We start from the raw sequence: 23,391 nt of genomic DNA on the forward strand, positions 1-23,391 counted from the left end.
TACTTTTATACAGACTACAGAAAGGCACTTGTTATGACTTTATTTGTTTGCTCAACCCCAACATTTTGAATCTTTAATACAAATTATGATTTACAGCATTACAACTGGTATTACATGTACATGAGCTCGTTCAACAATATGGTAACTGTTTCGTGAAAATTGCAACACTTGTACTTGTGGTCGAGTTCACAATGAAAGCTGGTATCAACATTTCTCTGTAAACTGGACCGGAGCCAGACCTCTTTCCTTTAAAATTATTATAAAATTACAAATAATTGTGTTGTGTCATCCTTGTGCTCACAGGAATCGACAAAATGTATTCTCCACATGTTACAATGTAGGTATGTATTATGGCAGAGGAGTGCAATAAGAAAACATTTTTTTGGCAATATGGTGAATATTCATTCATTACATCTACTCTTCTGCAATCGTGTCTTTGATCCATTGTACGAAGTTCTCCACTCTGGCGTACACTCCGTACTTCCGCGCCCTTCCACACTCCCCAGGCTGGCCCCACGACACGACGCCGGCCACGTAGAAGCGGGAGGTGTCCGGATCCTGGAACTGCAGGGGACCTCCGCTGTCCCCATCACAGGAGTCCTTCCCGCCGACCCTGAGTCCCGCACACATCATGTTTCCCGTTACCGGATAGTCCTCCTTATACGCCGAGACGCACTCCTCCTGGTCTACTACTGGCACCTCCACTTCTTGCAGGATACCTGGCTCCGAGCCGAAGAGGTTAGAAGTCCTGCCCCAGCCTGTGACCACACCAGCCCGCCCTTCCTGCACATCCTGCCCGCTCCTCTCCCGAGCTGTCCTCTGCAAACAAACAGGTCGGATGTAGTCCGTCAGGTTTACCTCTTCTCTCAGTTCCAGCAAGGCGACGTCTGAGTCGAAATTGTCCTTGTTCCAGTCGGGATGTCGGATGATCCTCCCCACCTCCAGGTAGACGACGTTGTTGTCTGGCTCTTTCCTGTTGTGCAGCCCCAGACTAACGTTGAGGTAACCGGTGGGCAGGACGTCGTTCTCTCCTACACAGTGTGCCGCTGTGAGGATCCACCTCTTATCCACCAGAGCGCCGCCACAGAACGGCTTCCTGATGCGTGGCGCCCCTTGGTGTATGACCAGGGCTTGCCAGGGCCAGGCTCCCTGCTTGGACGGGCCTCCTCCGACGATCCTGTCTCGGGACGGGAAGCTGGACTCTCCGCAGACTGCAGCGGGAAAGAAGACGTCACAGTCAGTCAGATGAGAGGAGATGGAGGGTGGCAGGAGAGGGAGGCTGGAGCGATCACCACTCAGCGATAGTGCCGTTCAAGACAGAAACAAGTCAGAAGGAAGAAGTTGTGCCCTAGGTTCCATCGTTGACTTCCACATGCAGAAAATTACACTATAGCCGATAACTGAATGTCTTCCCTGTTAATTGCTCGATTGATTGGTTAGCAGATCGGTTGTTTGATTGATTGTTTTACTTATTGAAATTTGGAGGATAAAAAATAGAATAAAATGGATGGATCGCATAAGGACTGCAATACAGAGACACAGTGAAGTTTCGTTTCCCTGTGCTACCATCCCTTTCCTGTACGTTGGCAAACATATGCAATAGTGACGACTTGTGTTGCTTTAGGAAATTACTAGAGGACGCAGTGTGTTGTTAATAGTATGTACAGTACTTAATGGGAAACTCACTTGGCTTGCAGCTAGGCTCGGTCTCAGACCACTTCCCGTTGGCCTCACAGAATCGCGTTCCCTCTCCTACCATCTCGTAGAAGTCGTCACACCTGTAGATGGCGATATCTGAGTACGAGAAGTTCCCGTCAACCTCGATAGCGCCGTTAGAGATGTTGGGGAGAGGACCGCAGTTAACAACTGCAGCGGAACGAGAATTAGACAGATTACTTATTGTTTGTACAATTATGTTTTTTATATACACTGAAGTAAAGAAAATTTGCGACATACACAAGTTCCAACTGTAAACTTCATCCTCCCGTAATAGAATTTTGCAACCTGGATCAATAATCGTAAGGGTATAGTTTTTTTCCGCATGTTCGTTTGTTTATATGTTGGTACTAAAAGAGAGGCGTACGTTGACAGGTTGGCTGGACACCGCTCCAGGTACCGTCTGCCTGACACACGCGGTGGTCCGGACCATCCAGGTAGTACCCTTCTCCACACGTGAAGCTGACTCGCTGGGAGTAGGTGAAGTTAGAACCTTCCATGGTGCCCCACACTGGTGCTGACAGCGCTTCACACGGTCGAGCTGCAGGGTGGAGTACATATATACAAAAAAAGGATTCAAGCCCAGGCCGAAGAAGACACGTTGATGCAATATATGTGTTTAAACGTAAGTTTAAACGTATTCATACATAAGTTTCATATAAAGGTTTATTCAAACATTTTTCAAGTACACTATAGCTACTTCTATCAAGTTCTATAGATAATTTTTTGATCCGCAGGACCGAGCTAGCATTTGGATTACATAGCAAATTCCACATACATTTTGTTATTGTCCAATGTATGGGAACATGGTAATGTTACGAGTCTCACAAGACATTAGCTAGCCCCGCCCATCGGAGAGGAAACGACACTATACCGGTTGTGAAGTAGGTTGCCCTGAAGCCCTTGTTCTCTCCGGAGTCGTCGGAGTGGAAGAACACGTGCATCTTATGGTCTGTAGAGGTGATGGTGGGAGGGGCTGTCTTCCCACAGTAAGGACCGTACTTCTCGTCTCCAGCCTGGATCTGTGGAAAACATTAAGTTCAACATATTGTGTTACATAGATACCGAATAGTTCACTCAATGGATTTCCTGCATAAAGAACGAGCCTTTCGTATGAGTAGATCTATTGTCGCCAAATAGCCCTATCAGGGGCAAAGTATGGGGATGTTGAGGTCCCCAACTAGAGGGGGTAGGCCTCCAACCTGGCACGGAATGACTCAACGGTGGAAGCTAAAACAACCATTTCAGGCTATGATTTCCTGTCTTTCAGATCACCGACATTCGAATGATAAAAGCGACAGTCACCCAAATCAAGTTCTTGCCATCAACGGTCGCCCAGCTATCGCTATCTAGCGGATCTATATTAGCATATGTTTCGTTGGCCTTAAACTTTGCTTAATTATATATAATTTGATCATCAAGACATATTTCTCACAAAATAAAGTATTGTTTAGGGCACCTTAAGATTGTCGTAAGGACATGACACTTCCGGATGTTGTTCTACGTCGAAGTCGTCATCAAACTGCAGCGTGACCACGTACCCAGGTTCCACCTGGATCTTCCAGTCACAGTCCAGAACCTTCGGGTAGAGCCGGGGGTACTCCGGAGTGGTGATGGTGCCGGATAGTGCCGTCAGGACCTGCCGACTGCAACCGACTGGATTGTATGGGCAACGAAACAAAATGCGTGACATTGATTTTGTAATCATGAAGTTAGACAAAACTGACATTGTACAAATATGTACTAGTAGATCTATGCCACTGTGTTCGATGAGGTTGTTGGCCTTATTTGTTTGAAATTCTTATATTTCGATGACAATCGAATTTCTACCCAGTTTTGTTATCCATCATCTTCACTAAGCTAGAACTGTAAGTCAACATCTGGATGTGAAAAGGGGAACATGCATGTCTAAAGCTATATGAGAAAAATGGCCAACCAAGCATGTATCTGGATAATTAGGTTATGTTAAATACACAAAAAGAAGAGTGTTGTCTCGCCGTACATTTGCATGTTTCCCTGTCCTTCATGATCCAGTACCCCGCCCGACAGGAGCAGTAGTAGCCGGAGATGTAGTTATGGCAGAAGTGGTGACAGCCGCCGTTCTCTACTGCACACTCGTCACGATCTGAAAATACCACCAAAACATAGTTTGATTATCCACTGGTGTGTACCCTGGGTATCATCCTCCGTTGTAATCGCTAGCTCAATCACGTTAGCAAGCGAAAAGATTGAACCTGTTGTTAGAACGTAGGATGGTACCCAGGATAGTACAGTGCGCGGTACGAAGGCAAAATCGCCAAGGGAAACATGGACAAATACGGCAACTTGAACCCATCTGTGTGTCATTTCTTGCGATTAACACTCGCTATGGAATGAGCTTCCACGGACCTGCTTTCCCATGGGATACAATCTACAACTGTTTAAGTCAAGGGTTAACACACATCTTTCTTCACTATACAGTATTGTAACCCAAAACGTCTAAGTGGCTCCAACAGCCTTGTTTTGTGGTGAACTTTAAGTAAATAAAATACAAAAATTTGAACACTTGACGTCACAGACACGTGATTCCAGTGGTAGTGAAAGGCGCGTGGAAGCCTGTATAGTCCCCCGTCTCGGTTGATCGTGTATACGATAATGCAATTCACTAACACAGATCACACCAAGTTAGTTCATTGATTGATACGCATACATACTAGAATCCTTTGCAAACTTTTTGAGCACCTCTGGGTGCGGTAAAAATCCATTTCCCTATATACAGAACCTTAGCATATCTTACGAATCGGGCCCCCCCCCCCCCCCCCCCATAATGAATACCGCCGCTTCAAAAGTCTGTGAAGGAGGCTATATACATACCGACCACTCTGTAGTGCGCCGTGAATCCCCTGTGCCTGTCTACGTTGGAGAAGTCTGACTTGAACTCCAGACTGAGCTGACTGCCCACAGACTCTATAACACGGTCTCCGGGCACCTTCTCTGTATCCGTGTCCTCCGTACCACAGAACAGCCCCACCAACTTGTCTCCCTCCATGACCTGATACGGTAAGTACAATGTATTGATTAAGACTAAGATATAGTTTTATAAACTTGTAAAGCTTCGCAAAACGATATGCCATTCCTATAGAGTACTCTATGTTCAATGGAAAAGATGTCCGTTTACAAATGTTAATCCATCGAGAAAAAAAATGCCGTACGTGCATCCTTCTCTTCAATTCATATTTCTACCATCTGGTAAAAGATTCGTTTATATCAATGAACCATTTGATGCTCACTACGTCATTAACCCGTATATAGATCATAAAATCTGAAGTTTTCAATGGAATCCAACCGTACATTCATGTATGTGAGAAGAATACCTACTTTGACATAATCATACTCGCACAAGTAGGAGCTCTCTAGGTCGAAGTCTGAGAAGTAGAGCTGGACGTGGAATGATTCCGGCATGGTGATGTTCCAGAAGAAGCTGGTGTCGTCAGCGTACGGGTCAGGATACCCAGGCGACAGGATATGGCCGCCGTAAAGCTCGTTGATTGTCATTTTATTCCCATCCTGCTTGTTCATACCGTCTGCCAGCCATAGAGAAGACACAAGTAGGAGAACTCTCGTGGAAAGTAACCTGTTGGTAGTAAAAAAACAACAAGATGTGTATTTTACCCATACAGTCCCATTGCTCAAAATTGGGTACCTGCGGGCTGCAAATAATACACCAGATGAATTCATCACAGCAAGGTGTGCATCTTGTTTATTGTCAAAGAAGTTGATACGACGAAAGAGTGTACCATACGACATTCTGCACATCATTTGCTGTATTCAATTTTGTGTCCCGTCCTTGCTAAATAGCTACATATGCCGCTACAGTAAACATTCCGTTAGCTCCCAAGCAAGCACAACCCGCGGCAAGATTCAACAAGTTCATATTAGATGTGTCCTTCGCCGGCGCCTCAGCTGTTCAAATATGTCCTCCGTGTGTGCGTGGTACACGGTAGGATGTTTGTGGGCGTGAATGTTATGACAGTCTCCATGACCCGTTTTTCCGTCCTGGCCATGGGTTGGAAATTTACTTCTTGGGACAGAAAATCATTTTACGCCATTTCATCATGAAACTGTTGAAAATGTACTTTCATAAGCCAGGAAAATCAACAACATGGGCGGGAAAAAAAATTAAATCTGGGGCAGTTTCTAGACTTTCTATCCGCTACAATCTTCAGAAGCTAGCGGACACGAGCAAAGCTAGCCTGAATTAATCGCGCTTCTTAGGCCCGTCCTACATTGCCGCGGGGAGGCTACCAGCTCCGGATAGCGGAGTTTGCGTTACACAGACTAGAGCAAAGCAAGGCTGAAGTTCAGGGTATAACAGCCAGGGGCGTAAAAGGCTGACATTAGTGAAAATGGGAAACAAACCTGGTACGTACCAGTGGTGGCGTGGTTTTGCATTCTGTACTGATGTGTTCAGATTTACTGAGATAAGGTCTCGCAGAACAAGGAAACAAGGAAGTTGATCTCAACTTTATTTCCTCCTCACGACATGTGTTCATATCAAACTTTTAGCCTCAAATAAGGAGAACTGCGCAAACCAGGAATTGGCCTTCAAAAATAATTGGGAAACTTAATTGATATGGGTTTGCCTCGGCCTCAGAGGGACGGGTTCTTGCAGGTCGCTGAGAATTTGCTATAAAGCAGAACATTTACGTGTGGGGCATTTGTAAGAGATTGTGTCTGATGATGCGTATGCTACAGTGTAAAATGATGATGATAATAATTATACTGATGATGATACATCCGCTAATCATAACTCATATCGCTGGTGAAGTTGAAAGTAAGGAAAACATAAAACCCTATCTTGGCCTCTCTCGGCGACTTCCTGAAACTTGACCAAGCCTTTACTGTTAGCAATCTGCGTCAACAGATCAGTAGCTTCATTTTCTCATTGCTCATTTGAAATTTCTCACAAACATGTTACACTTTACAGCTTCGTGTTTCTTACTCAGATGGGCGGTGGTACCTAACTTGTGGACATACTGAAGTGAAGAATCCATAGAAGCTATTAAACAGTATTTGTACCAGGGCATAGTTCGCCAAAGCTGCAATTACGCCAGCTTTTGTCTATTTACAGTTAGATAAAAGAACTGTCTGCTTTTCGCGACACACAATGGGGCTGAGTAAGAACACAGATGTCATCAAGAGACTGATGATATTGATAGCTACAGAGCCTCGATGATTATAATTAGGACGTCTGTGTACGTACCAGGACAGAGCCATGTTGAGTCTCCTCTCCCCCGTGCTGGTAAACAGGACGGCTGCAGCTCGCTGGGGATGGACTCCGGACGGACTTGGAACCCGACGAAAAGGACGTACAGTGAAGTTCAACCCATGAGGTCATCCACGGGTCAGGAAAACATGGGTTGTTTGTGCGAGGATTACAGAACGTGACGTGGCTGCCTGCCCGGGAACTCACTGATGTGGGGAAGTCAGGACCACAGGAGGCCCGGATTTGCGGGGCTAATGTGATGCAGAGGGGTCGGGTCAAAGGGTTCAAATAGTTTCGAAACGCGCGCTTTTCAATTGCCGCAGGCATTTGGGAAGGCATCACTCTGTCATAGATACGACGTGTAATGTAATTGTAATTCACACTTACAATGATATATAAAGAACAGGACTAGATTTGTTTATCTATATTATCATTTACTTTTTTTAGTTTTAATCCACTGTTGACGATCACCCAGGTCTTCATTATTCATACAAATATACTTTCGACATTTATGTGGCAGTTGCACCATACCAGTTTGATACAGCTGTGGGTGTGAGTATGATATTACTGTTTTCTGTTTTGTTCAGCTATGGGTATCAAGTATTACAGAATAACGAATTAAAATTAAATTTAACTGGAGTGTCTCAGAGATCTAGCCAGCAACCGCCATGCCGTCATTTTATTCATTCATTTATTCATCTATTTGTTTGGCTGTTCACCAAAATGACAATATGACTAAATATCATCAAATTAGAGAGAATGCATCAGTACTCAGATACTAGTAAGTTACTAGTAGAGACCGCAAGACAATAGTAACCATCCATTACTGCAATACTCCAAGAAACCGCACGGAGCATTGTCGTGCTGAGGAAATGTTGGAGAGCGCTTGAGTTCAGTGTCATAGTTCGAGTTCGACTTCCCCGACTAGGGCGCCTTGTATCTAGCCTGGGTAGTGGGTACGGTAATATCCTGAATAGTTAACGTTTGCTTTTGTTACAAGGTGTTCCTTTGCAACTTTGTTATGTTGCTGATTTCCGTGTACATATCAACTCTAGTCTAGAGAACTAATGGCATTTCTAGATCTACCCAGGTGGGTGTGCCTTCCTTGTACATCTCATTATATTCGGGGACTGTCCTAGCGCTATAGCCTAAGTATGTTAGTCACGATGACAATATAATGAAACAATGTACCGTGTTTTGAGATATAGATGTGTTGGCTATTAGACAGTATATAAGGCGGACGATTATAATCTATTTATCTCAGTGGAAACTAGAAAGACGGTGAAGAGTCCAGAGAGTTCGCTTTTGAGTGAGGAAGAATACAGGTCTACGTCTTCAAAATGTAGTAGACTCCTACGTCTTTCTTCTTGGGTCCGACGTCTATCACCAGCAGCTATTCCTTACATTGTAAGGGAGGCTTTCGAGATAAAGCTAAGGCCACAGTCAAGACACACACACCTTACACACTCCTTACACCTTCATACTCACACACTCACACGCCAACCTGAGCGACTATTAAACTCTGACCATCCGGATACCTTCCATCTCCAGGTTTGCCTTCTATCACCATAACGGTGTGTACAAGAGCGTCCTCTATCAATCTGCATAGTCGCTAGGTGTCGTTCGATAATTAACAAGGAGCAATGATAGTAGATGATGAATGCTTGTTGGTGGCACGTCATTGGAACGTACTGCGCCTGTGCGAATCCCGGGACGCCAGCAGACTCAACGGTTGTTGGTTTGTATGAAGAATGTTCCTGGGAAACACGTTCAAATTAAGGTAGCAGAACACAGTAGTTCGTGCACAAAGTAGTGTGTCACAGTACTTGAAAGGGACTTTAAAATTCATGTCAGCGAGAAAGTAACTGCGATGAGGTTGCATAAGTTTGTAGACCCAAAGGCCTTTTCAAGCCTTCAAGCTCGAACCGCCGTGTGACGTTGGTGTCTTAACCATGTGTCGCCATGTTGCATTTGTTTATTGCAGCAGTTTATACACAAATTGTCTTTATCGTTGGACGTTTGGTTGTCAACAAGGTGGAATATACCAACAACTGCAACTTGTAGGCCTGGCTTGACGTACCTATGGCTAAATGAACTTGATATGATTTTAAAGTAGCGTAAAAAAATCAAAAGTGCCTGGACCTTTTGACAGAGGGCAATTATGGCTGGCGAGATAGAGAAAAATTCAGGGGTCTCTGCCAGGTTATCTCGCATTTGCTTTTCTTACATGACGACTGTACAAAGGTGCAAGTGCGGAAGGGACGTTGCTACGGACTCTGGTCCGAAAACAGCATTATGAGCATGTGATGAGCGCGTGATACATTACTCTCTAAACAGAGGTTTGGCTCCGGCTGCTTTTTACCGCTTTTTTAGTCGTTTTTATCGGGCTTTCTATTTTGCCAGTTGTGCAAATTAGATCGCCAGACAAACCTTGTACGGAGTTTGACTTCCAAACCTTAGATTTCATATCCGTTACATGTGTGATAGGGTATCCTTGCTTTCATACTTTAAAGTAACAAATATCCAAAGCTTTATCAATACTCATTTTAAAATGACCGTAAAATTATGCATCTATAGGTGGGTAGCCCTGCCTCCAGTACTCCTGTACACTTCAGCACTGGGCTGATTAGCTAACAACTGGCATGGCTGACCTTGACAGTGCTCCATCTGTAAAATCCCACGTGCTATCGAAGAACGCGTTTTCCATCACCGGTACCACCTAGAACATTTTAATCGTGATTGATGCAAACTAAACCGTGAACGTTGTAGGACACAAGATGTTGCAAGAACTTGTGATGATGCACGTTTTTTTTTTACCATGGCTATTTGCACACGTAATGTAATGTTTCAGAAAACACCCCCATCTTGAAGATATGGAACAGTTACAGCTGTTGTCAATAGGCATTTATTAGTAAACACTATAATCCAATAGTGGTAAATAATGGCAATTTCATTCTTATGGCATTTGGAAGTTAAGTTAAGTTAAACATTATTAGATATAGGCCATGCAAAAATAGCCTCATTTACATAACTTATGGCGAAATACTGCAATACCCTTCTTTGCTGATACAAGACTTTAATACTTTGAACAACTTCTTTTTGTTTGGGTCTTTGTCTTCACACCTATACATAAAGATACTTTTGCGTGGTGGATTTGGCTGAAATTTAGCATGTCACATAATTACTTCAAGGAACTTCGTGTCCAACGGACTCTTAGTTTTGATTGTTTCTTATTACTTTTATTTCTGTGCCTTTACCACCTGACGGGATATTTCGTGCCCCTAATGAAGATAGGCTTCCTACAAAATGAGCACGTCAGCATAAAAGACACATACTCATATAGGTTATTGAACTTTTCCTCTTTTAGCAAATGGACTTTCAGCATTACACAACACCGTTACTGAAGTTAATGACAATGCATAAAATGATCGATTCAGATTTTTTGAGTCCGATTTCATAATCTGTACTTAGCTCTGGCTACGAACAATATGTGTCGTCAATCAACTTTGACTATCTTGCCAAAATCTAACATAAAAGCTGCTGTATTTGCCATGTTTCAAAGTCTTTGTATGATCTTGCCGCGAACAAACAAAAAAGGGCACATAGGGTTGAAAAAGCCTGTCTGTAGGTTCTTGTTGGCGCCTTCTTACAGACAACATCGGTCTACAGTTTTTGGCATTAAAAATAACATATTTTGATGGGTCTTGTGTTCCCAGGATAATTACAGCTTCATCCATACAATATTGGAAAACCAACAGAAGGAAAATATTACACAACACCCTGATATGGTCGCTGCACTAATAAGTGTGTTTGTCAGATATTGCATAAACGTAGACGCGACCATATAGGTCTCACAAAGAATACTGCTTATTTTTCAGAGAATGATGTCATCCAGTCGTCTAGTGCGGACAAAGGTTGTTGTTGTAAGTGGGGCAAATTTGACGCAAATAATATGACAATGCCACCTTACTCCAATAGTTGCCTTCTATAAATCAATGATCTGAGACCACATACACTTCATACAGTTAACACAAAGACAGGGCTATTCTGTCACGTCAAGGTATAGATGTCCGCGGCATATAACATAATATGTAGAAATGCGTATGTCTCAGCATTTCTTTAGATCAGAACCATGAGTTATTTCCGTCAATGTTTTATTTCTAAATCCCCGTTGTTATCCAATAACCTTGTCTATCGCACTTGATTAGAATGTCATAAAGCTGTGTAAAAGCTATAATACAAATGTACAACTGTAAATTTATGCGTCTCTCTGTAGGGGACCAAATATAATTTTTGTTTACGCAGAAATAACGTTAGCGTGGATCTCTATGTCAATGCATTTTCGACATGAAATGGTTGTCGAACTCTTTGTAACTAACGTTTCTTTCATCAATCTAGGAGCACCTATGGCTAGCATAAAAGGTAACTTCTAGATCTGATGGACAATGAAAAGGGGGTCAAGATATAACGTAAGTTACATTTTACACATTTTGTAATAGCGCATCAGATATTTTTCTGTGTCAAAGGCCAAAGTTATGTTTATACTGTGCTCACAGGCCCGTCATACTCATCATTGTATCCATGGGGATCTATTTCCAGAATTTGTAATGTCCTTGGATACTCTTTCCTGGCTTCGTTTATATTTTCTGGTTCTAAAAGGGGCGGATTTTCATGGACTTTATCAAGGAACGGATCTTCCTCGGACGCCTCTACATTTTCTGTCGGACCCATAAGCATTGGCTCCTCCCCCAACGCTTCATCCTTTTCGGTTGGTATCCGAACCCACCGACGCAAGCATTCCTCTTGGTCCGAGTTGAAGGCGTCGTACACACTGATGAACTTTCCTCTCCCGGCCTTTTCACCAAGTCTTGGCTGTGACCTCATGAAAGCGCCGTCGAAAGTAGAAAGGTCATACACACCCTCAGTCAGATTGCGATGACCAAACAGCAGCACCATAACACCTGCATAAAGATACCAAGTGTTTCAATCAGTTACACAAAGGTGTATAAACGCCGTAAATGGAATTCAAATCATTAATGTAATAATGAATTAATTACCTATAACTCTTATTCAACACATTCCCAGTATACCTCATTATTGGATTCTTTCGGCTACTGTGGAGTGTGATGTAGTCTTACTTTTTATGTCAATGAGAAGGGCAATGAAATTATTTACATTTTCTGTTTCAAAATAATTACCGACGGTAGGCTATGTATTTCACTTACTGTTACAATTTGCATCAATGGGCAAACAACCTGAAAACTGGAACATTCAACACCTTAACTTCCTCTCTTTGCTTACTTCGATGGGTTACAAAAACATGTACTCGTACATAAGGCCATGTTGATTTGATTATATGGATGACATCATCTGGGAACTCCAAAACTGATGCGAGCGAGCGAATAAAAAAAAGTTTGGCCAAAAAAAAAGTTGCCTTCAGTATGAAATCAAAGTGGCCAGGAAGGTTGAACATAGGACTAAACACACATAGTATACCAACAGTTAGGTGTAGGGACCAGTACATCATACGGGTGCAAAACATTTTTTTCTTCTTGGACCAATCCGGAAAAAACAGACCTGAAAAAAAATCAGAGGAACAGGTTTTGCCAATTACGAAATGGACACACTATGTCATCAGGCATTTTGGGTCTTACTGGGGGCCAAGAAGACAACAAGAGCGAAGTCAAGTAGAGTTTATAGTCAATTTTACCAAGTTTCTACAGTCAAAGGTACAGAGACAGTTAGCCTTTATTACATGGAGATAGGATTTTAAAATGCCAGTGGGAGTCGGATAATCAACCGAACAGATTCCTTTGTAGCAAAATTGACCAATTACCATTGTTTTGAGTATTGCCAGTTCTCAAGTTTCCACAGACAATAAGGTCCAGGTTCAGGTCCGGACCTAGAAATGATCCTCTGGACCTGAACATGACCTTTACCTGAATTTTCTGTACTGGTACCTCCCCCTATCAACAATAGATTTTTTTTCTTTCTGTCCTTTCACATCTTATTCTTTGACTTTAGATTTATTTTGGCATTCTATGGTATTAGTTATCTGTTTTCTGATACTTTTTATTCAATCTATGGAATATTTCTGCTCATTTTACAGCTGCTTTGCACAATTTATTGTGTGGTCGAAAACTTTTCTTTTTTTGGAAACGGCCGAAAATTGGTGCGAGCGCGGATGTCATCCATATAATCAAATCAACGTGGCCTAATGCATTAATAAAAGATATAAAACGAAGTTCCGCCAGAAATGTGTGGTTATTGTTTGAAGGCACTCACAAAACTATGCATCATTCACGATATCTCGCAACTGCATGAAACAGTGCGTTCACAATTGTGAGGAATGAGCGTTTTTAATAAAAGTGAACCAATAGAAGCATTGTTAAATATACATGTTTGCCTATGCAAACAAGATGGCAGCTTCAATACTGATCAGACTTTAAGGAACGTTTAGGTGATGTTTGAAAATGTAGCTCATAGTAGACATGTGATCATTTTGGCGGATTTGAGAAAAGCAGCTTGAAACTCACCATCTTTTTTATATTTGCTAATCTTCCCTGCGTGATAAACAACCTCTGTGAGTTCGTCAGGGTCGGTGTCCGACAGAAGAAGTAAGCGATGCCCGTAATTAGCACAGCATATGAAATAGGTTTTGGACCCATACTTCTTGAGCAGGGAGATGGATTCTCTTCTGCATGGTGGAATTGGAAGAAAAATAAGGGCAATGTTGTGTCAATGTTCAAAGGAGAAGCCTCAGGATATCAGGTACGCATATCAAGAATTCAAGTTCATATTTTGCATCGTCAACAGAGCTAGATCTTACAGTATGTTCAATGGGAAAAGTAATTTGCCAGTTGCCAACTCAGAATATTTTGCTATGCAGGTACTAAATTTTCTGGTAAGCCCCGATCCGTCAGAGAAAATGACCATGTTCACGTTTGGCACGTGATCTGTTTTGTTTCTGTAAATCTGCACTCCTTTATCATCGAAAACTTGTGGTACTCGACTGATATTAGAGATAAATCGTACTTTTGGATATGTACTGTGTGGATATCGATGTTGATGCTTTCCCCCAGTGCAGCTCGAACCAGATTCTCTACAGCATATAAGGTGGTGGTGCTACAGGCTGTGATACATACTGTTGGGCGACGCTGAGGTAGAAAGATAAAAACAAGAGATGATGATTGATATTACTCACTCCTCCCACACTTGAAGTAACATTTAAATCATTTCCTGCACCGTATTGTTTCTCTTTGGAAATGGGATACATCGCACCTACCAGGCCCAATTATTACTCATGGATACAAATACAGTGGAAGACGTAAACTGTAAAAGACACTCAGACCTTCGTGAAATACTGTATGTGAATTTCTTAATGTCATAGCCATGGCTAGCAGATGTTAGTCAACAGTTAGTGATTCTCCCATTCCCTTCTTTCTTTAATCAATCCCATCTAGCCTCCTCCCATTAGGTTACTCTCCAAGCAGAGGTTAGGCTCCGGCTGTTTTTGACGTTTTTTAGTCGTTTTTATGGGGCTTTCAATTTTGTTTTCTTTCTTGAACATCTTTGAAAAGCGTTCTTGAAGGTATTTGCTTAAGTTAAGCTGTCCAATGTTCATGTCATCTGACTTCAAGATAACGGTTTGGCGCCCTCTGGCCATGCGTTTGGTTTCTAGTGGAAGCGAAGAAAGTCACTAGTAAACATGATAGAGGGTAATGGAAAAGAAAAGCAAGTGGGCAAGCTGAATGAAATTGAACAAGATGGTGCTTACCCGTCTTTTGGGCACAGGTACACAAGAAATGCCTTGTCCCATGCAGGTGTTGTTGCCTCCCTCGTCCTCTAGCTCTATAAGTCATAAACAAAAATTGGCAACAAATGAAGAACATACCACTGCCCACCAAAAGCGCAATACATTATGATAAAATCACTTCTCATGAGATTTTATTTAAAAAAAATTGATCATGTAATAACTGCTAAAGACCAGAAAAATAGAACCTTTACTGTTACTGTGGCTAAATGGGTAATCTTTAAAACTTGGATAGAAAAGACCCACACCTGTATATAACAAACCTCTTCAAGGTCTTTGAAAAAGACCTCGAAGAACGGATATACCATAGTAGACTGACAGCCAATGTAGATCGATGGTATAAAGTTACTATTGATATTTTGGCATGAACCCCACCTTTTGTTAGACTACTCCATGTTTGATCATAGTGTAGTAACAGACTGTACATATTCTTTAAAGTTCCCCAGTATTTTGACAAATGCACCACATGTATTTTTCTTTTTTGACTGTTCCACTACCCATGTACTGCATGTGAAGTTACCCAATGTAATTCGTCCAGACGTACCAGTATATGTTATCCCTCCATGTGCAATAATACTCGACTGTACAAACACTAGTCTTAGTAGTTGACAAATGTACTATTGTTGTTGTTGTTTTTAATAGAAAAAAAAAAGCAAAAAGCTATCTACATACCAAAAAAACACACTTAAAAAAAACCGATATAGAATATACCACTGCCCACCAAAAGCACAACACATTATGATAAATCATACACTATAGGAATGTACATTCAGAAAAAGACAAGAACATTAAATTACTTAAACTTTTACCTGCGATTTGACTTGAGGGCTCCTGCGTTGTGTGGCTCATGAGGCAACAAGTGTTCCTGTGGGTTTCATTAGCAGCCAGTTTAAGAACCTTCACCCGAAGCATTAAATGTTGAAAGATCCTCAAATCCAAAACTAATATGAAACATAGAAACATAGAGTCCACGACTTGATACCCTCGCTAAGTAATTTCGTCTCAATGCAATGTTATAAGGAACTATGGTATTCACCTAATTTGCGTGATGTATGATTTGAAATGGTCACTTCTACATAACTTCCATATGTCACAATTCATAATATGAAATCTTTATCATTTACCAATGAGTTTGTATGATTTATAAAAATTCATCTCCTCTTTCCAAGTCACATACATGTATATTGCAAATATTATTCGCCAGGAAGCTATTGCAGAAATTTCTAATCAACGATGATGATTATTCACCTTTATTTCACCTACACACGTCACTAATACGATTGTGCCATCATTCACCTCGAAATGACTGTATACGTTTTCCATTAATTATGCAAATTATGTCATTACTTGCATTATCTATAGTCAATAAAGCTCCTCTCCAATCAAATTATGTATTCAATGCATGTGAACTTCCTATCATTTAACACAATTGAAATATGAATTTTTCTCATTGACCATGCAAGTCAAGTCCTAATTTGAATAGTTAACATACTATGTACCGTCACCGTGGTCTTCATGAAAGTTACCTATAGTTTGAGTAGTTATGTTTCAAAACAGAAAATATCAAAACCGGAAGTTCTGCTGAAGTACCGAAGCAAGCCAATTGGGCCAAAATGTCTTCGATAGGGCAAGACCAAATTTCATGACAATCCATCCATAGCTTCTTGAGATATGCAGTTCAACCACATGCATGCTCGATACGATGGAGGTAACTACGTTCTATGACCTCGTACATTCGACAGATGATTTTAAAGTTTACGACTGTTGTATCATAAAGGTATCTGATCTGATTTGCATGATTCGCGTCCATGTCCATCTTCAATAAAATTCTAAACTCCCCTTTTTACAGTATGTGAATTGATTGTTCAAATTAGATGGATGCTTTTCATTACGCACATGTCAGTTACCTGTTTGAAACTTCTAGCATGGTATACAGGGCATTTGTGGACAAATGCAAATTAGCCCTGATTTGTTGCGTAAATAGCATCTCATGATGTACTTAAGCTATATACGCACCGAAAATCACGACGATCAATCAATTTAGCCCTGGCGATTTTATAAGCACAGAATACGATTGTAATCTGTCCTAGGACAAACTGGAATCTGTTTCAATTTGACTGCGATCAGGATCTAGTCTTCAAGCAGCCGTGTCAGCTGGATGAAAAAAGAGAGAAGAATTTGGCCAAATAGGGTCAAATAAGTTGCCATGATTTCTCAGTCAGTCTTTTGCAGTCTATCCAGCTATCCGCTGGCCGGCCATTTCACTCCTAGGACAACTAACCCCTACTAGGCTTTTATTCCTAACTTGACCAAAGTCCACTATTACTATCAGCCAGGCGGGAGTCTGGTATAGACTGATCGGGGTCTGCCCAAGGACAATCCACAATTCTACCAGTACAGATTGAGTGAGGGTTAGGGCTAACCTACCTCTACTAACCCAATCTGTCCCTTTACCACTGTGGATAAACCTTCTAAGCTAGCATTTGGTGCAAAAATGTATTTTCATGAGATTTGGTCCTGACCGGCAGACATATATAGTTGCAAGGACAAAAACACATATATGTTTCTATGGTACTTACCTGTCTTTTGCTTTCTAACAATCTCTCTGGTATGGTGAAGAATTGCTGAATTTTCACGAAAATCGTTGGGAGACTCTTCTGTGGTACTGGGATAGTATCAGTTCACCTTCCCTGATGTCCATTCGCGTTGTTGAATCAACTAATATTTCAGTGCAGTTCCCGTTCCAGCATTGGCTACACAGACAAGAACTTTTACCAACGTTGGTTATGACACATGTATCTGATGTTATAGGTGAAGGGAACGTAATCGATGGTTGTTGTTCTAACTCAATAGAACTTCGATCTCCTCATGCTTCTCTTTGTGAAGATCTAGATTCAATTTCCGCAGGAACGTGGGTATCAAACTCTTCCGTTTTGCCATAAAGATAGGCTTCAGTCTAGGTATTTCCAGGCGCGCATGGGATAATGACTAGGAACCGTTCCCTTGTCGTCTGACTTGGCTTCCCAAAGCAACTGTAGAGCGATAAGAGCCCTTGCTTAATTTGGATCAAAGTCCTCATCTTGTGTCAACATCGCTCACTGTGAATATGGCTTTTATGACCCCAGGAGTGAACCAAGATTTCACAGGGCGGGCTTTTGCACTTTGCCAATAAACTCAATATGTTATTTCTGAAAAAAAAACGCAACATTCAATTGGGTTCTGGTCATATATGCCATACGATCACCAACTGAGGGCAATCTTGGGACAGCGGCACGCGTATTGTCACGAAATCCCAGTGTAGGTGGTTGGTTCTGTCATATAGCCTGCTTGACTTGAAATTATGAAAATCGTACTATGGCCTACGTCAACTATGATATCGCACCGTTACTTACACATGACGATGTCTGAATGTCCTGCACTGTTGATTATGCCATTCTGTTTTCATGCGTTTCTACTTTGAACGAACAGGACACGAGGATGTACGAGATGTTTATTCAAAGACCGTTTCTAAAATTTTGCCCTCAAATACAAGGAAAGCATTTTGGCGACGCCCCTGGGGCGAACCTAATGGTATTGTGTGCAGTCTGCAAGAATTCTATGAATTGTAGAGGAATGTGTACACACTACACAGGATTGCGTATGCTGATCCACAGAAACGTTTGAAATTTTAGTCCCTAAGAAAATATTTACAGGAAGTACGTGTGCCCCATGGCCTGTAATCGGAGTCATGCAGTACAAGTTTAGAATCTTTATGACTAGGCCATGGAACAAGCACAAAAAAAGCTTCATAACAAGAACTAAACCAGTCGTTTCACTGTTTGAGTCTTTTATGTTACAACACATATAAACGAACTATTAGCTGTTACAGCATTAAACAAAATATTACCTGTTGCAGCAAATTTAGAGTGGTCTTAATTTTCGTGACCCCCCGGAGCCGAGCCTAATGGTAGAGTATTGTGCGCGAGTATCTTAACAAAAGGCAAATTACTGGGAGGGGAACTTCATGCGTTTTCTGGAAAATGTCGCCGTTCTATTTTCACCAGTGTTATGCTGATGACCGATACCATGCATCACTAATCTTCCTTGGTATATATCCTCGGTACTTAATAGCTTAAGCTACGGAGGGGTCATTGTAGCCTCACTACCATGTGGAAGTGGCGGCAAAGTGAACGCAAGCTCAACAAGGGCTCTAAGGCGGCATGCCCACCTTCGAGTAATATTGATATTCAGGGTTTCTTGTATGTCTTCTTTAATTGTAGCTTATTAAACAGTAGGTAACCAGTGAGAGAGAAGGGTTTCCTTAAGGTTGAGTGTCTTTTGAGTACATTGCAACAGTGATTACGTCACATAATCAGGAGTGAAGCTGACATTTATTTTGACTAATACGTTAAAACATCCTTTTGTGTTTTACTGTATTTAATTTGTGTCCAACAGTTTTCAGTAATTGTTGACAATTACAAAGTCATTGCTCACATGTCCTACTCTGATACCACTTAATGTTGTATAACTACTATAGCGCTCCAACTGTATCATGATATGAAGCTTTATAGTAACACAACAAAAAGTACAGATACTTTCTTATGTTCTACTACAAACTGCAAAAAACTCTACAGACTAAGCATGCAATATGTGCAACATATGTGAATTTCTGATACATGTATCTTGCCTTGAGACATTCATTGGTTTAATCGTGTGTTTCAGTACCTTTTCTAAAGGTAAATCAATCTTTTTATGTAGTTACCTATCGTTGCATCATGAGAGCAGTCAGACCTAAAGATATCTTCAAATCTGTTGCTCTTAATCAAAAACAGGTGAATACCTTATTACGTAGGACATTGTATGAAGAGCATTCCATAAAAGTGAAATTCATTTTCCACTTATAGCAATGAAATTGCCATACATCTTAATACTTTACATATAAGAATCAGTTTTTTTTTTATTACAATATCATACAACTAATGTTTGTACATTCCTGACATGATATCTATTGATGATTTGACAATACTTTATCCTATAAACAGCATGCTTCAATTCAGAGATATCGTAATATAGCTATTTTCGATATTTATATGTCTTTTGACCAATACTGTCAGATTCAATAAACACTTAGATTAACTGTTGTTAGTTGTTTACCACTTGAGGGGATTGAATACTGATCTACGAAACGATTTCTTTTGTGGTGCATGCTTGACACGATATGCTGGGCTTAGGAGGTTCATCCACAGGTTTAGCATCTTCTTGTTGATTTCGTCGTCATTCCTCATACCACTGTAGTCGAAGTCGTCTGGTGGTAAAGCAGTCAGCTCTTTGCAGTACAAGGACACTTCCTAGTATAGTGATGCACACGGGCATATGTGTTATGTGCAGTTCTGATCAATCTAAATAACCCCATCCCAGTTACCCAAGCACAAACGGGCTTTAACGTACATGTACACAGGAACATGCCACTTCTGCATGTCGGAGAGAAATGGTTGACTATGATAACGGAAGTGACTTTCTGAGAACATCACAGTGATTACGACCGAGTCACAAACCTCGTTCACTGACAATAAAAGGCTAAGCAGGGTTCGAAATACTTTTTGCAGCCAGTTTGCACGGTGGGCAATCTCATCCAAACGTTAGTTTCTCCATGAACAAATCTCGAGCTCTGCAAGCTGGTGAATTCTACTTTTTTTTCATTTGTTAAACGTTAGTTTAGTTAACATGATTTAAAGATTGCCCATGGTTAGAAAATGCACACACGGGAAAATGTCCAAATGAAAAATCCCAAACATTTAGAATAAATAGGCTACTGCCGCAGGACGTTTAGCGAAAGGGGCTTTTTCGGACATTTTCAATCCATTGCATTCTGCCATGATTAACGATACAAACTAAGACAATGAGAGTTATGGACGTCAAAATGTGGTATGCCACAAAACCAAGACTTAGCGTAAGCAAATGTGATCAAAACACGGATACAGTGGTAAAGCAACGCCATGCGGCTTGAAACCAGAAAATGTGGATTAATTCAATAAAGGGAGCTCGGAGGGACATTGGAAAGAAAGATCTCCAAGTTTAAAGTCAATATCATGATAGTTCAATATTTCATTCTTGTGTCTACCCATGATCTTGTGTAAGTTGTGTTGCAGCTCACACGACGGTGACATTAGCAGTCTCTGTACCGAATCTAGGTTGCGTACTGAGCAACCTGAGTTTGAAACTGGGTTGCGCCAAATAGAACCAGTGCGCCGGGCACCGGGTATTTCGAACCCTGAGTCTACGCATGGGCTTGACAATATGACAATATGTACTTGCATATAGTTGACTTGTTGCCCATAGCCTATCAGTTTGAACAAACTTAAGATCAAGTAGCTGTATTGTGCCACTCGCCTTGCACCTCTGGTTGTTTCCGAACACCATCAATGATTTAGCTGCGTTGTCTCTCCGTGACTCATAGACGTCTTTACTGATTTCATCTCTGTCGACTTTATCGCACTTTGACATGACCAAAAAGACGGGAAGACCTGAAACAAACATTGCAAGATATGCTGCTAGTCTATCAGTTACAATAGAAATGCAGTCTTAGACAAACTGTTATGATGAATAGTTATACTTGAACTGCATAAAATCTAAAGAAGTTTACTAACTGACAGAGAGGGATTTAGAATTTTCACTGTAGCAATGTCGGGACACTTGATTACCCAATTAAAAAATTTTCGGTGGTCCTTTTGTAGCCCACAAATGTATTGAAATCAGATTAGATAAAGTTACTAGTACATACATACATACATACATACATACATATGCATATTGTATTAGAATTAAATAAAAAAAAATCAATTCCTAACTTCTTGCGTCTGCCTTGTCTTTAGTAGCTGCATCCGTTACAGCCTCCATCAGATTCATAGGGGGCTCCTCATCGGCTGCACAGAGGAACACTATCCGATGACACTTCCACTCTTCCACAGCGCCGGAGCGAGGAAACCGTCTTTTCAGGCTGCTTACGGTTGGAGGCCTTTGTCTTGTCGTGTCTGTGTGCTCGTGGATATTCGTGTCAGGTGGGATGCGTCCTTCCATGATCAGCCCCAAGAACGTCTCGAATATTTTCTGATTAAGGTCTTCTAGTCCAGCAGTGTCCCAAAAGAAGACGCCGTGGTTATAGCCCTTGATTGGCGGCTCCGTCAGTTCGTCTCGGAACATGTCATAACGTATGAGGTCCGTGGTAATACCCCTCCTTCCGTCTCCGTAGTTGGCTACTTCATACCACCTGTGTGCTATCGCCATATGCATGGAGTTGATGAAACTGGACTTTCCTGCTCCGGGCTTGCCGATTACTAAAACGTTCATCGGCTCCCTTTCCGTGAACTTGCAGAGGCCCGTTCTTACATCATTCTCAACTTCCTTCAGTTTAATGGGATCAACGGACATTCTGACCCCCTCCTCGAGGAAAGGGTTTTTGCTTGCACTTGCCATCTTCGATTTTGTGGGCGCCACACGCGAATGTAGCTCTTCTCCATATGGGGTGTTACTAAGACCGTTTCATGATAGAGTGTAAATTTGAATAAAGCTTAAAACAAACAGCATAAAATGAACTAAGCCCACAATCTGTCCCACGAGTGGTTGGTTGGTTCAATATTTACAGGGCCAATGATCATGTGCCTCTCATATCAACTGTCAGCCATTGGTCTAATGCAGTCACCACCCATTGAGATGGACCTATTCAGACAATCCTTACCAACAGCTGTTTACTGGTGTACCAATAGCCTTTGAAATACTTCACATAATATGTCATTATCAACAAATATCAAAAAATTAAAAGTATGGCTGTTTTTATAATGTTAATACAATGTTGCTTTGTTGGGTGCGTAATCCGTATTTATTTATCTATGCATTTTTTTGTTAACAAGGGCATTATATAAGATACCCTACGCAGGAGCAAAGATATTACCAAGTCCTTCAATTCAATGCCATGGTCACCATCTAGTGGCGATGTCTTATATAATATACAATGTAGTTGACAAGTCGATTTTATATCAGGTAAATTTCAATGACCACCTAATGCATGTGAGACAACTTGCGACTCGATCATGAACTTCAACCAACTCAGTCATGAACACTCAGCGGGAAGGAATAGTGTCTAGATAGTCTTAAAATACCAATACCCTATTCCATTCCATTAATTGTGTTACCTTGTCCGCGTGCAAGAGGTCATGGGAGGTTCATTATGATAGATTTATTCACCGGCGATCGCACGAGCCTCGCTTATATGTGACAAGGACAGTTTTGGGGCGAAAAATACGCAAGACCATCTTAAGATTTTAAAATCAGCCGACCTTCCTGCGATCGCGAAGTACGTCCGAAGATCGTATATAATGTGAGGGGGGGGGGGTATGAATGTTGATAGGTAGATATGTCTGACTTATCTGATGAGCATCAACATGTGTGATAATGATTTGTTTCGAAACCGGCTCTTTTTACATCAGTTTGAAAATATTTTGTTTTTTGTTGAGCTTGTATTATCAAATAGAATAATTGCGTGTATCTTTGGGGCCTTTTTTGCTCATAGTACACTTTTGCTGGCCATTTCTTTTCCTACTGGGTCGCTGATTGCCGGCCGTCGCTGATTACTGGCCCCGTT

General features: G+C 41.4%; 3 protein-coding genes across 4 annotated transcripts; all 3 read right to left on the minus strand.

The window, feature by feature from the left end:
* On the minus strand, positions 1-7,171 carry LOC118430323 (mannan-binding lectin serine protease 1-like). The gene is made up of 9 exons (XM_035841096.1): positions 6,959-7,171; positions 5,074-5,329; positions 4,570-4,747; positions 3,719-3,841; positions 3,176-3,372; positions 2,591-2,738; positions 2,084-2,257; positions 1,687-1,866; positions 1-1,211 (listed from the first exon to the last, which is right to left on the minus strand). The coding sequence occupies exons 1-9, from the start codon at positions 6,970-6,972 to the stop codon at positions 415-417; spliced, it is 2,067 nt and encodes a 688-aa protein (XP_035696989.1). The 5' UTR covers positions 6,973-7,171; the 3' UTR covers positions 1-414.
* Positions 7,172-9,911: 2,740 nt separating this feature from the next.
* Positions 9,912-17,816, minus strand: LOC118430369. Of its 2 annotated transcripts, none has more exons than XM_035841217.1 (6): positions 17,354-17,816; positions 15,572-15,639; positions 14,739-14,812; positions 13,997-14,118; positions 13,498-13,658; positions 9,912-11,922 (listed from the first exon to the last, which is right to left on the minus strand). In XM_035841217.1, the coding sequence occupies exons 2-6, from the start codon at positions 15,621-15,623 to the stop codon at positions 11,501-11,503; spliced, it is 831 nt and encodes a 276-aa protein (XP_035697110.1). In that variant the 5' UTR covers positions 15,624-15,639; positions 17,354-17,816; the 3' UTR covers positions 9,912-11,500. The 2 variants fall into 2 exon arrangements, with proteins under 2 accessions (XP_035697110.1, XP_035697111.1); XM_035841218.1 differs by having other exon boundaries at positions 15,584-15,639; positions 17,354-17,814.
* Positions 17,817-19,072: 1,256 nt separating this feature from the next.
* On the minus strand, positions 19,073-22,473 carry LOC118430364. Its single transcript, XM_035841208.1, has 3 exons — positions 21,602-22,473; positions 21,144-21,277; positions 19,073-20,101 (listed from the first exon to the last, which is right to left on the minus strand). The coding sequence occupies exons 1-3, from the start codon at positions 22,224-22,226 to the stop codon at positions 19,904-19,906; spliced, it is 957 nt and encodes a 318-aa protein (XP_035697101.1). The 5' UTR covers positions 22,227-22,473; the 3' UTR covers positions 19,073-19,903.
* Positions 22,474-23,391: the final 918 nt, after the last annotated feature.

The sequence above is a fragment of the Branchiostoma floridae genome, chromosome 14 (genome assembly GCF_000003815.2).
Source record: "Branchiostoma floridae strain S238N-H82 chromosome 14, Bfl_VNyyK, whole genome shotgun sequence".
NCBI classification, from domain to species: Eukaryota; Metazoa; Chordata; class Leptocardii; order Amphioxiformes; family Branchiostomatidae; genus Branchiostoma; species Branchiostoma floridae.

Coding starts and splice junctions, on each gene's coding strand:
- LOC118430323 (XM_035841096.1), bottom strand. Junction 2,739..3,175: donor GTCCTTACGACAATCTTAAG/GTGCCCTAAACA, acceptor TGTTTTCCACAG/ATCCAGGCTGGAGACGAGAA. Junction 1,212..1,686: donor CGAGCCTAGCTGCAAGCCAA/GTGAGTTTCCCA, acceptor TTCCCGCTGCAG/TCTGCGGAGAGTCCAGCTTC.
- LOC118430364 (XM_035841208.1), bottom strand. CDS start 22,226: ATGGCAAGTGCAAGCAAAAACCCTTTCCTCGAGGAGGGGGTCAGAATG. Junction 21,278..21,601: donor AGACAAGGCAGACGCAAGAA/GTTAGGAATTGA, acceptor TGTTTGTTTCAG/GTCTTCCCGTCTTTTTGGTC. Junction 20,102..21,143: donor GAAACAACCAGAGGTGCAAG/GCGAGTGGCACA, acceptor TCACTATACTAG/GAAGTGTCCTTGTACTGCAA.
- LOC118430369 (XM_035841217.1), bottom strand. CDS start 15,623: ATGAGCCACACAACGCAGGAGCCCTCAAGTCAAATCGCAGGTAAAAGT. Junction 14,813..15,571: donor AATCGCAGGTAAAAGTTTAA/GTAATTTAATGT, acceptor TATGACTTATAG/AGCTAGAGGACGAGGGAGGC. Junction 14,119..14,738: donor TACCTGTGCCCAAAAGACGG/GTAAGCACCATC, acceptor TTTCTACCTCAG/CGTCGCCCAACAGTATGTAT.